This window comes from Thamnophis elegans, chromosome 2, assembly GCF_009769535.1.
Source record: "Thamnophis elegans isolate rThaEle1 chromosome 2, rThaEle1.pri, whole genome shotgun sequence".
In the NCBI taxonomy this organism is placed as follows: domain Eukaryota; kingdom Metazoa; phylum Chordata; class Lepidosauria; order Squamata; family Colubridae; genus Thamnophis; species Thamnophis elegans.
The window spans coordinates 142494221-142508612 of NC_045542.1; the positions used below are offsets into that span (position 1 = coordinate 142494221).

Consider the following 14392-nt stretch of genomic DNA (forward strand, 5'->3'; position numbering starts at 1 on the left):
ACATCCTTCTTTACATACTGTAGAAAGTGTATCAGTTGGTTTCATAAAGACTTTCGTGCATCTCTTCCTCAGTCAACAAACATAATTCATATTAACTGAAGTATTTTAACTCAGATATTTATACATCTTACCATCATCATTCCTCCATTTTCTTTGACAATAATTGTTTAAACATCCTTCATCATAAAATATACCAAGATTTACCATATAATCACATACTGGCATTTCATTTACTATTTCCAAAATCCTCCATTAACACTGAATCCTTATGTCCTATTCCAGCAAAACATCCATAATATTTAATAACAACATTTTCTGATCCTCCTTTCCAAATCATGGTTTACAGATTACATACAGTTTCCTTATGTTGTTCCCATACCTATATATAGGTTGTTACCATTATCCCTCCTTTATTTAACTATATCCTGTATCATAACATTTTCCCCCTAATAATCAAGACTTTAACTGTATCTAACTTAGTTCTTTTTTATTAACCTTTATATATAATCCAAAAGGATTTCTAATCTTTCTTTCATGGGTACCATTCAATATTCATATCTAATTATTACTTATCATAACACTACACATTGTTTACCTTAGTAACTTTATCAATTATTTATTTATCTATATCTATTGTCACTAAATTTCACTAAGTTTAACTAGTTTTAAATTGTGCTCTTCCATCTATCAACCTGTATCTTTCCAGTAGCAGAAGTCTCATATCTTCTGCCATTTGTGATGTCAGTCCTCTAATCATCTACTTAATCAACTTTGTATGGACTCCTCTTAGCAACTCCTTGCTTATAAAATCTCTCAGGTAATTTCAGGTTCAAAAGTTTTATTTCTTTTAAAACAAACATTTCATCATTCCTCAATCAGTAAGACATCGAAGTACAATTTTTTATATGTCAAAATAGTTCTAGTTTACCACTAAATTCTTGTCTAGCCTAATGTATACCCCTCCCTCCCTCCACCCTCCCCCCAACCCCCCTCCTCCTTCCCCCCCCCCCGACTTCCCAGAACCCGTACACGGTATGGATTTTTAACAAACACAGTCTAAAATCTATTGAGAAAAAAGAAATAAAGAAATTAATGACATTCTGCATTGACCTTAGCTTCTTCTTGCTGAACTAACTTTAAACAATTTAAATCATTTCTGATCTTAAGCATAGGCTAACTGGAATTTCTTGGTCCCGTATTTATTTTGTATATAGTCAATCCATTTTTTCCAGTCTTGTTTATATATCTCATTTGAGTGATCTTTAAGATATGCCGATATTTTAGCCATCTCGGCTAAGCTTGTAACTTTCAATGTCCATTCTTGAGTTGTAGGCAAGTCTTCCTTCTTCCAGTATTGCGCCACCAACAGTCTTGCTGCCGTTATTAGGTGCAGAATCAAGTTAGTCTCTACCACTGTAAAGTCAGTACATATACCTAGTAAGAATAACTGAGGAGTAAACTTTATCCTTCTTTTAAAGATATTTTGCATAATCCACCATATTTTTATCCAAAATGCCTTAACCTTTTGGCAGGTCCACCATATATGAAAATATGTAGCATCGAGAGAGCCACATCTCCAACATTTAGGCTGTAAGTTCGGATACATAGAAGCCAGCTTTTTAGGATATAAATGCGATTATAAAATCTCTCATGTAATTTCGATGCCCTTCTTCTGTTTCCTTAATCAGCTTATCTTTGATTGTCAGTAGTGTTATCAATGCTATAGCTAATAAAATTTCTCTCTTTAAATCCATAAATTCTTTTGTTTTTTCTTCTTCTGTATCTTGCCATCTAGGGTAGATTTCCCCTCCATTTAGTTCCTCTTTCAGTATTCTACTCTTTTTTGCTGTTAGATGCTCTAAGTCTTCCAGCTTCTTCTCTTTCATCTCATATGTATTTGATAATTTCTGAGAATATCTTTTGCAGACTTAAAGTTTCTCTCTGCTATTGAAATTGTGTCATTATCTCCAGATAACAAACACTGCTGCTCTAGCTTGGAAGATTAATAAGATTAAGCATAGATTCACAATAACATTTTATTTTCACTTTTCTCTGGTTAAAGATATACTTCAAAGGGACATCTGTATGCTTTTCTTCTTATTACTCTCTATAAACAAGCAGCAAGAACTTGGAGTGCCAAGCCAGGATAATCAGTGAGACAAACAAGAGTGTTTCGTTTCCAATACACAAACCTTCCAGCCTCTGAGTAGCAGTGTTATTGTTGCAATGTTCTTTATTTCTTTTTGTATCTTTTTTGTATTTCAAGTTAAAAAAAAGTCTAATTCTTGAATGAGTTAGAACACCCACAGTAATGAAAGAGGAGAATTGTAGCCCATAGGTTACAAAGAATAATAAAAGAAAAAAAATAGAAGAAGAAAACTTAGTCCATTCATTTTAAAAGGCTTACATTAATTCCATCCAAATAGCATTTAAAAAATAAGATAACACACTGTCCAAAACCATTCCAAATTTAATTCCGCCGCCTATTTCTTCTGTTCTCCAATTTAAATTAATTTTAAGTTTTTTATAGGCAGTCTCTTCTTAAAACGGTAAAAATTCATCACCAGCTGGAAACACTTTCTCTTTCCCTATCCTTCTGTTTTGGAGACGCCCTGACTTCGTCAGCATTAGCTGAATTTCTTGTTGCTAGCTTGAAGAACTCTTGCATCGATCAGGGACTTTGTGATGTCCCTGACGTCAGCAAGACGTATTCTTCCAGTTCACCGTCTCTTCAGGAAGGTTTAGATCCGATTGGACCATCCAGCGGCAAAAGTATTGTCTGCGGTCTCGGAGCATCGAGACTGCACATCCGTATCGTTGCAACGTTGGCTCCTCAACATAGCAATTTATCTTGTCTATGTTTGCTTTAGAAATTCTTAATAATAGGAAAGATCCTGTAGTTCTTCCTTGGTCTGTTCTGTATTTTTTTCTCCCTTTCAGGAGGTTCTTCTGCCCTTTGAGGAAGTGGCTGTTTTTTTCTCCGAGGAGGAGTGGTCTCAGCTGGATCCTGACCAAAAAGCTCTGCATTCTGAAGTCATGCTGGAGAATTATAAGAATGTGGCCTCTCTTGGTAAGAGTTTCCTACTCTCCAGTCAGAGAGTTCAGGAAGACATTTTGTAATTAGATGCCATTAGCTAGTTCTTATGAAAAGATTTGTAAATAGATCTCTTCAGAGGCAGAAGGGAAAGTTTTGTTTTTCTAGTGCTCCAAGGAAGGAAATAGGTTTATGGCATTTTGCTTAGATATATCCTATCTAATTTATATTTCTATATAAATATTTTATGACAAAATAATTCCTTGGTTTGAGGTAATGCCAAATTTCATCACACAGATTTCAACTATTTTTGCCCAAATGCTTCCTATCAAGAGTTGCCATTCAGTTTTTTTCACTTAAATGTCTTTTCCAAGATTTTATGCCTCATCCAAAGAGATATTATCATTTCTATACCATGCCAATATTAGAATACAAATATGCAGTATATATTAGAATTTGGCACAATACCTGAAGGCAATCAATATGACTTCTGACAGAGTGATCTTTTTCCCTAACCTTTCTCCCACTTTCATTTCTCATTCCCTTTGAAGGTGATAATGAAAATGAGAATAAAGACTCTGCAGAACCAATCAAAGTGTTCAGAAAAGGAGATGCTATGGAGAAACCTGCAATTCAAACAGATTTCCAAAGGCAGGAGAGAAACCTGTTGAATAATTGGAAAAAGGAAAGCTCATGTCCTTCGACTGTTACTAAGATGCAGGACTTTTCTGATCAACAAGAAAAACTAAAGGAGAAATATACTGAGAAAGGTGTAAGAATCTTGAAAGAGACATTAGCCAATATGGACAAAGACAGAGAAAAAAAATACAGGTGGATGTTCACACTTTCTCAAGAAAATGGGTCTCTTGAATCACAGAAAAGTTTTCACATTGGAGAGAAGACAAATAAATGCAATGAAAATGGAAGCAAAACTGATAATAAAAGGACCTCCAGAAAAGAGAAGCCATATAAATGCATGGAGTGTGGAAAGGGCTTTATTCAAAAAGGTCACCTTATTACCCATCAAAGGATCCACACAGGGGAAAAGCCATATAAATGCATGGAGTGTGGAAAGGGGTTCAAAACAAGCAGTGAACTTATATCCCATCAAAGGATCCACACAGGGGAGAAGCCATATAAATGCACGGAGTGTGGAAAGGACTTTAGCCAAAACATTAACCTTATTACCCATCAAAGGATCCACACAGGGGAAAAGCCATATAAATGCATGGAGTGTGAGAAGGACTTCAAAAGTAGCAGTAATCTTACACGCCATCAAAGGATCCACACAGGGGAAAAGCCATATAAATGCATGGAATGTGGAAAGGGCTTCAGAACAGCCAGTCAACTTACATACCATCAAAGGGTCCATACAGGCGAGAAGCCATATAAATGTATGGAGTGTGGAAAGACCTTCAGAATAAGCAGTAGTCTTACATCCCATCAAAGGATCCACACAGCGGAGAAACCACATAAATGTATGGAGTGTGGAAAGGGCTTCAGAACAAGGATTAAACTTGCATCCCATCAAAGGATCCACCCAGGGGAGAAGCCATATAAATGCATGGCGTGTGAAAAGGGCTTCAGAACAAGCAGTAAACTTACATCCCATCAAAGGATCCACACAGGGGAGAAGCCATATAAATGCATGGAATGTGGAAAGGGCTTCAGAATAAGCAGTACACTTACATCCCATCAAAGGTTGCACACAGGGGAGAAGCCATATAAATGCATGGAGTGTGGCAAGAGCTTCAGAATAAGCAGTGATCTTACATCACATCAAAGGATCCATACAGGGGAGAAGCCATATAAATGCACGGAGTGTGGAAAGGACTTTAGCCAAAATATTAACCTTATTACCCATCAAAGGATCCACACAGGGGAGAAGCCATATAAATGCATGGAATGTGGAAAGGGCTTCAGAACAGCCAGTCAACTTACATACCATCAAAGGGTCCATACAGGGGAGAAGCCATATAAATGCATGGAATGTGGAAAGGGCTTCAGAATAAGCAGTACACTTACATCCCATCAAAGGTTGCACACAGGCGAGAAGCCATATAAATGTATGGAGTGTGAAAAGACCTTCAGAATAAGCAGTGATCTTACATCCCATCAAAGGATTCACACAGGGGAGAAGCCATATAAATGCATGGAGTGTAGAAAGGGCTTCAGCACACCCCATAGTCTTATTTCCCATTACACAATTCATAGACTGGAGAATCCCCAAAACAATGATTAATTTGGATGAGAATGTATGCTAATTATTGATTTAATGGATTCTATGTATGAATTTACAATTTACAGACAGATCTCTGAAAAGGATTTTTAATAATAAAAAAGAAACAATGGGCATGAGCCATTATAATTACTTATACAATTTTTATTGTATCTATATACAGTATATAGGAGTGTCAGACTGGTGGCTCTTGAGCTAGTTGTATCCCGTGCTGGACACGCCCACCCCGCCCCCGCGAATAGGGAAAATGTTGCAATGCGTCACGTACAGCACCAAAAAACTAAAAACAAACTTGGTGCTTCACTGGCTGGCCAAATGACCGGATCTTGTTTGGCCATGAAGATTGAACTGGGTTTTAACTCCATGTGCATATTTGGTCACTTAGATATCTCTTTATACCAGGGGTTTCAAACTCTATTTCATTGAGGGCTGCATCAGAGTTGTGTTTGACCTCAGGGGGCTGGGATGGATGTGGCCAACTGGATGTCAGTTGTGTCAATCGCTGTTGTGGCTTGAGCCCTCTGCCAACAAAAATAGGCTCCTGAGCTCAGTTTTTGGCTGTGATAGCCTACTGAAACCCTCTGCCAGTGAAAATGGAGCTCAGGAGTCTTGCACATGGCCCTTACATGCTCCACTTTTGACTGCGACAGCCTCCTGCAACTCTCTGCCCACGAAAATGGAGCTTGCAAGGGCCATGTTCCTCCTGAACATGTGGCCCTCCTGAGCTCCTTTTTTTCTGGCAAAGGAAACACAGGTCGTTCGTTTGTTATTTGCAGGGTGGATCCATGGGCCAGTTCTAAGCACCCCACAGTCCAGTTCTGGTGTCCTTGCCTTGATTTTCACACCTCTGCTCTATGCTTTTGGTGTCAATATTCAAAGAAACACGCAGTTCTTTGGCTGCCGCCCAAAAGTTGGTGCCTCTTTCTGAACGAATGTTTTTATAGCAATAGCAGTCGCAATAGCAGTTAGTGTTATATACCGCTTCATAGGGCTTTCAGCCCTCTCTAAGCGGTTTACAGAGACAGCATATCGCCCCACAGTCGGGGTCCTCATTTTACCCACCTCGGAAGGATGGAAGGCTGAGTCAACCCTGAGCCGGTGAGATTTGAACAGCCGAACTGCAGATAACAGTCAGCTGAAGTGGCTGCAGTACAGCACTCTAACCACTGCGCCACCTCGGCTCTGAAGGGCCTCAGATAGCAATAAAACATCTGAGGGCCTTTATGAAGCTAGAAGTGTCCATACTCAATAACTTCAATGTGGACAGCTCTAATGGTCATACAGGTGAATAGGGCTGCCCACCTCTTACTGTTTGCTTCACACACACTAGTGTGATGTGTGGTCACAGACCAGGGGCCAAAGACATCAAGGCCAACGTTAGTGAAAGGAGGATTTGTGCTGAGTCTGTCAGCTGGAAGATGAGCCACATTTTTTCTTTGTAACCTACCATGGAGCTTGCGACAAGTAATACACCCAAAGATTACCTTTTTAGCTCCAACTATCCACAAACCAGAGGTTCTTAAAGCTTCTTCTATAAATAGTCATCCTTGATGTTTGACTTGATGGTGAAAGTGCAGCACAATCAAAGAAGCAATGTGATGATTGCCAGGAGGGTTTTTTCTCTTTTTCTTCCTTAGGGCAACCACCTATTCCCAAAAGACCATTTTGATCGAAAAACAGGTCACGTTTCCTCAGGGAGCTCTCTCTAGGGATAAGTCTTTAGTTTAACATACAGTGAATTTCTTGGGATAGGTTTCAGACTGCACAGTGCGCACAGATTTGCCCATAACAAATCCAATGTGACATTGTGCTTTAATATCTATTGTTTTTAAGTAGGTAACAGCAGCTGTTGTTGTGATAGAAGCATCAGAAAATATACAGAGTTTTTGGCTTTGTATCTCTCTAAAGCGGGGATATCAAGATCAATTGATTGAGGGCCTCATCAGCATTATGGTTGCTCTCAAAGGACCAGTTGCAATGAAGATTATGATGATTCAGTGCCAGGTGAGCATGGTTGGATAGGCATGGCCAGCTGGACGCTGTTGGGCTCAGCTGACTTGGGATAAGAGAAAGTTTGCAGGAAGCAGTTTCCTCCGAGTTCAACTTCTCTCCTGACAGATCTCTGCAGAAGAAGAGAGAATGGCGGGAGAGCTATGTTCTGTCCCCACTGCACCTTAGTCTGTGTGCAGCTCGACAGGCAGCTAAATCCACCTATCCTCCAATAAAACAGACTGTGTGTGTAGATCTGAATGCTTTATTGAAAGAATAGGATATGGTGAAACTGGGGAAAATAGGGATACATACAATGAGAACAAATACAAGATAGAGAGCATTAAGTTATTGCTAAACATAAGGAATAAATACAAGCTATTTATTTTTTGAAAAAAATATTTTATTGAACAGTTTAAAAAAAAAGACAAAAAGAAAAAAATATTTTTCGCAATTTCCTTCTCTCGAACATTTCCACCTTGCATCAATTTAAATCTCACCAACAATGCTCTGGGTGGGATGTGGTTTGTCCTTGGATGACCATGTTCCACAGATTAAGGTGGGTTCTGCCTTATCCAAATTTTAAGGGAAATGGAGTCTGGCTTCTCAGCGGGCACTTGGGCACTTGGTTTGAGAGTGTGGGGTGATGATTAAATGGGTAGAATCGGCTTCAAACAATTTTCTTGGAGCATGTTTGTCTCTCTTCTTAAGAAGAAGTCTAAATTGGATTTAAATAAATTTAATTAAATATCAATGGTGTGGTTATGTTCTAGTCATGTATTATACTCATGTATTAAACTCTGTAGTTGCTTTAAAATGTATTAACACATGAAGATATTTGGAAGGATTTGGAGGGGGCATATTTCAGGAATTGAGAGAAGGTGCAGGAACAGGATAGATCTAATCTAAGGAAGAGAAGGATTAGGAATGACATAACAGAAGCCTTTTAATACTGAGGGGCTGCCACGGATAAGAAGAGATCAATCTATTCTCCAAAGAACCAACGACAGCATAAGAAATAACGGAGGAAAACTTATCCAAGAGATACCGGTATAAATCACATAACATCTCAAGAGTTCTTAAAGAACTGGCAGATGTTATCTCAGAACTATTGTAGAATATCTTTAAAAAATCTGGAGCACTGGGGAACTGCCAGAAGATTGGAAAAGGGCCGATGTGGTTCCCACCTTCAAAAAAAGGGGGGGGGGCAGACCCAAGGAATTAAGGACCAATCAGTCTAACGCCAATATCTGGGAAGATGCTGCAAATAATAAAAGAAAAAACAGATCTGTGAAAATCTATAAACAAATAAATTTAAAACTAGTAGCTAGCAAAGGGTTGTTAAAAACATCATGCCAAACCCCTTCCCCGATTTTATGTGAGCCGCCCTGAGTCCCCTCAGGGAAAAGGGCGGCCTACAAATATTAATAAAATTAATAAAATCTATAAATCTATTAATAAATTTGATTTCATGCTTTTCAAACTGACTAAATTAGAAGACCAGCAAAATGCTGTGGACGTAGACTTTAGCAAGGCATTTGACAAAGTAGATCACAACCTGCTTCTTGGTAAACTAGAAAAATGTGGGAGAGTAAGCATCCATCCATCAATCAGAATGCAGCTAAAACGGACCTTGGAGGTCTTGTCCAATCCCCTGCTCAAGCAGGAGATTTTATACCATTACAGAAAAGTGACTGTCCAGTCTCTTCTTAAAAACATCCAGTGATGAAGCAGACGTACCCACCACTTCTGAAGGCAAGCTTTTCCACTGGTTAATTGTACCCATTATTAGGAAGTTTTTCCTTAATTCCAGGTTGCTTCTCTCCTTGTTTAGTTTCCATCCATGGTTTCTTGTCCTGCACTCTAGTGCTTTGCAAAATAAATTGACCCCCTTCTTATTGTGGCAGCCTCTCAAATACTGGAATGCTGCTATCATGTCCCTCCCAGTCCTTTTTCTCAACACTACTCAAAGCCAAATCCTTCATGTGTTTTAGTCTCCGCGTATATAATCATCTTAGTTGCTCTTTTATGCACTTTTTCTAAAGTCTCAACATCTTTTTTTATAATGTGGTGATAAAAACTAGTTGCAGTATTCCAACTGTGGCCTTACTAAGGCTTTAGAATGTGATACTAATACGTCACATTATTTTGATTCTATGCTTCTGTTTATGCAACCAAAGATTCCATTAGTTTTTTTGGCTGCTGCCACGCACTGCTGACTCACATTTAACTGATCGCCCACTGAAACACCAGGGTCCCTCTCACAGATATTGTTTTTGAGACAGGCTTCTCCTAATCTGTACTTGTACCTTTGGTTTTTTCTGCCCAGGTGTAAAACCTTGCTTTTCTCCACATTAAATTTCACTTCGTTGCGGTTTGGATGGAGTTGGGAGTTGGGATCCAAGCAAGAAGGTCTTGGAGACTGAATGAAAACTTATTTAAATATGAGAAAAACATTAATGAATGTAAAAAGTTGTTAAAAGAATATTTTGTTTTTAACATGAATAAGGGTACATCTATGGAAATGGTAAGGGATGCAAGTAAGTGTATATGAGAGGAGTTCTGATAAATATGAATAGATTACATAGACGCAAACAGGATGAAAAGATAATTGAACTTGAAAATGAAATTAGGAAGAGAGAGCAGGAGCTAATCTTAAAACCAGGAGACAAAAAGATCAAAGAAACAATCACATTATTAAAAGAGCAATTTAACATGCTGATGTCAGACCAGTTGACTACCAATTTGCTATATGCAAAACACAACACTTTCTGTAATGCAAATAAATCTGGTAGATGGCTAGCATATTTGATTAGGAAAAAACAGAAGTCTCATAATATATAGAAATTACATTTTAAAGGGAAGGAAGTGTATCAACAAGATGAGATTCAAAAGTGCTTTCGTGAATTCTTTATAGGATTGTACACGAATGATAAAATCCAAAGGTTAGATATAGATACCTGGATAAAGAAAAAAATACCTATAGTTAAAAGACGAGCAGAGGGAAAGACTGAATCAACCAATAACTTCGGGGGAAATTCTCCAGGTAATTAAAACAGCTAAAAGTAGGGAAAGCACCGGGTACAGATGGTTTGACGGCAGCTTACTATAAAAAGTTGCAATTAGAAATGGTAGAACCGCTTAAGGAATTATTTAATAAGATCCAAGTGGAAGGGAAGGTACCCCCATCTTGGAAGACAGCCTTTATATCCTTGATACCCAAAGAAGATCAAGATCTTACTCAACCAAAAAATTATAGACCCATATCATTACTCAACATAGATTATAAAATTTTCACTAAAATACTAGCGAATAGGTTAATGTTGGCTATTCTGCAATTAATTCATAATGATCAAACAGGTTTTATTCAAGGGAGACAAATGAGAACTAACGTAAGACTAATTCTCAATACATTAGAATACCTGGGAAAGAACAACCAAATTCCTGCTGTGCTTATATTTTTAGATGCTGAAAAAGCCTTTGATCGAGTGAATTGGCAATTCCTGCTGAAAATATTGCAAAAAATGCAAATAGGAGAGCACTTTTTACAATCAATTAAAACAATATATCAGGAACAAACAGCTCAAATCATAATTAATTGGAGTCTAACAGATTCATTTAAAATTGAGAAAGGTACAAGGCAGGGTTGTCCCTTATCTCCATTATTGTTTATTATAACTTTGGAACTATTGTTGAATAAAATACGGCGTTCAGGGGACTTACAGGGAATCAAGATTAGGCAGCAAGAATATAGAGTACGTGCTTTTGCGGATGATTTGGTTATAACATTAACCCAAACACAGGAATCTAGTAAGGTTTTAATGAATATGATTAATCAATATGGTCAAGTGTCAGGATTTAAAATAAACTTAGGGAAAACAAAGATACTAGCTATAAATATGAACACTAAACAAAGGGAAGAACTAGAAGGAATGACAGTATGTGAAATAGTTAAAAAGGTCAAATATTTAGGAGTTTATATCTCAACCTCAAATGGGAAGTTATGTAAGTATAATTATGAACCACTATGGCATAGTATACAGACAGAGATGAAAAAATGAGAGAAATTACAGTTATCTTTGCTGGGAAGAATAGCAGCAGTGAAAATGAATATTCTACCTAAATTTTTATTTCTTTTTCAAACGTTACCAATACTTTAAAAAGATGCAAGCCTGCTAGAATGGCAGAAGGGTATTAATAAATTTGTATGGGCAGGGAAGAAGCCGAGAGTAAAACTAAAAATAATGCAAGATGTGCGTGAAAGAGGAGGCTTGAAATTACCCAATTTAAAACTATATTACGATGCAGTAGTTTTATCTGTAATTAGTGACTGGATTAACTTAACAGAAGATAGAATACTTAATATTGAAGGGCATGATTTGGTATATGGTTGGCATGCTTATCTGCTATACAACAAAAAGGTGGATAAGAATTTCAAAAGTCATATTTTAAGGAATGCTCTACTGCGGGTTTGGAAAAAATATCAATATAAACTAAACGATAAGATACCCATGTGGGCTATTCCCAGACACGCAATAGAAAATATGAACATAGTACAAAAACAGGATGTAACTACTTACAGACAGCTTCTTACCCTAGAAAGAGGTGTACTACAACTGAAACCCTTGGATGTATTAAAAGAGGAAAAGGTAATTCAAACATGGTTTCAGTACGGGCAGTTACAGGCTAGATGGAAAATAGATAAAAAAATTGAAAATAACAAACCTAGGCGATCTTGTTAAAGATTTATACCCTGTATTAGTTCTGGGAAGTCGGGGGGAGGGGGAAGGTTGGGGGAGGGCTTGGGGGGAGGGGGTGGTGGGAACTAAACATTTTTTAAAGTTTGTTTTTTTCAAAAATGATCAATAAAAAAAAAATTCACTTCGTTGCATGGGGCGCATTGTTCAAGCCTGCCAAGATCTTTCAGATCCTGAACAGGTCTTCTGGGGCATTGGCTGCTCCTGCCAGCTTGGTGTCATCTGCAAATTTGAGGAGGAGCATGAGATGAGGTGTATGATGTTCATTTCTTCTTCTTTTCTTCTGTCTACCATTTCAAATCCTTCTCTATGGAGATCAGAGATCCTGAGGGAAAGAAGCAGGGGTGGGTTGCTGCCAGTCCCCGACGGTTCTCACGAACCAGTTGGTGACTGGACCTGGAAGTAAGCCTGCCCCGCCCCCAGCCCTGTATACCCGTCACGGCCAGATGGTATTTTGTCCCTTCTGTCTCCCCGTTGCTCAGAAAAGCAACTTCAGGAATGTCCTTTGCTAGCAGGCAGGTTCTAGGATGCCTGCCGCCACCAAAGGACCTTCCAGGAGTTGCTTTTCTGAGCAACGGGGAGACAGAAGGGACAAAATACCGTCCGTTTTCCCCATGCTCAGAAAAGCAACTTCGGGAAGGTCCTTTGGTGGCGGCAGGCATCCTAAAACCTGCCTGCTAGCAAAGGACCTTCTTGAAGTTGCTTTTCTGAGCATAAAGCCCTCGCCGCTTCTGGACATCTATTGCAGTTGCGAGGAGCTGAGGAGAGCACAGAGAAGAGCGTGAAGGTTCTTGGCACTCTGGGAAGCTGCGAAAGCGGCAGGGAGAGGCACGTGGCTTGGTTTAGACTCCTTGGACGTCACAGCAGCAGACTCAAGCGTGCCGATCTCAGCGTTTTTCACCTGGTTAAAAAGAAGGAGGAGGCTCCACTGGTCCGGAGCCCATTCATGGTGGGAGGCAGGGACGTGCAGTCACTAGAGGCAAGGGAGCCGGAGCCTCACCAGTCTCCTCAGGAAAAAGAAAGAAATTTAAATATATTTTTTTAAATAATTAAAGCCAAGATAGTTGCTACTAGATTCCAGGTCACAGTGGCTTGGTGTCTGCTTAGTGTTAACCAAAGCAGAAGGCGAGAGAACTCGGGGCCTCTTTTCCATAAGGAATTTTTCGCCTTCTAAAAGTTAATGAAGAGTTAAAAGGCAAAGACGTTCAGATGGAAAAGAGGCACTAATTCTCCCGCCTCCTGATTTGGAAGCAGCCAATCGTGTCTTCTTGAGCACGCTTACGTTGGGCGGGGCGTGCTTCAGAGGAGAGAGGAGTGGGCGAGGAGGAGGAGGCTGCCTCTTTGCTGCAGACCTGGGTGCTTGGCGGCTCCCGCGATGCAAAGTGCCCCACCATCCCCGATGCTGCCGCCCGCTGCCCCGGCCTGCTTCTCCAGGCTCCGCCGCTGGAAGTCCCGGATCGCCTCTGGGGGAAGGCTGGGTGAGAAGTGGGGCGGTGGTGGCGGCAGCAGCAGCGGCTAATTTAAGTGCTCCCTTGTCTCACAGCCGGGGCCGCTCCAGGCCGCCGGCCGCTGACATGTGCTCCTGCAAGAGTCTCTGGGCAGCACCGGGAGGCCGCAGAGAAGCTTCGCTCCATTTTTCACTCAGCCTTCCCCCAGAGGCGATCCGGGACTTCCAGCGGTGGAGCTTGGAGAAGCAGCAGACGCAGGCCGGGACAGCGGGGGGGGGGGAGCGGGGCACTTTGCATCGTGGGAGCCACCAAGCGCCTTTGCTGCAGACCCGGGCACTTGGTTGCTCCCGCGATGCAAATTCCCCCCCCCCCCCCCGCCGAGGCCGACTGCTGCCCTGCTGAGCCTCACCAGGTATCAACCTCACCGCACGTCACTGATGGTCCGGAGCCCATCCTAGTCTTCCCGGATGGGCTCCGGACCAGCGGAGAAGACGTGGCGGGGGCTGTCGGGCTGGAAACCCAAGCCCCATTAGCCCCCAAAGCCTCTTCTGGATGTCTATTGCAGTTGCGAGGAGCCGAGGAGAGCTCGGAGAAGGTTCTCAGTGCTTCTGGAAGCCACGAAAACGGCTGGGAGAGGCAAGCGGCTTGGTTTAGCCTCCCTGGATCTCGTAGCAGCAGCAGCCCCAAGTGCGCCGATCTCGGCATTTTTTGCATCGGGGCGTGGTGCAAAAGGGAGTGAGTGAAGACTTTTTACAGAATGCTGGTGGTGGAGTTGTGGGCCCATCGCCCCTGCTCAGCAAAGCAAGTCCGGGGAAGTCCTTTGTGCTGGCTGGAAAAGGTCTTTACTCCCTCCCTCTTGCAGCACGCCCCGATGCGAAAAATGTCGAGATCAGCGCATTTGGGGCTGCTGCTGCTGCGACGTCCA

The 14392-nt window shown here is 40.7% G+C and overlaps 1 protein-coding gene across 1 annotated transcript in view; it reads left to right on the forward strand.

The window, feature by feature from the left end:
* LOC116502701 overlaps nucleotides 1-5402 on the forward strand; it is a 227695-nt gene extending 222293 nt beyond the window's left edge. Inside the window, 1 exon segment of the mRNA XM_032208604.1 lies at nucleotides 4042-5402. Within this exon segment, the coding sequence (XP_032064495.1) occupies nucleotides 4042-5276 (1235 nt within the window). The 3' untranslated portion in view covers nucleotides 5277-5402.
* Nucleotides 5403-14392: the final 8990 nt, after the last annotated feature.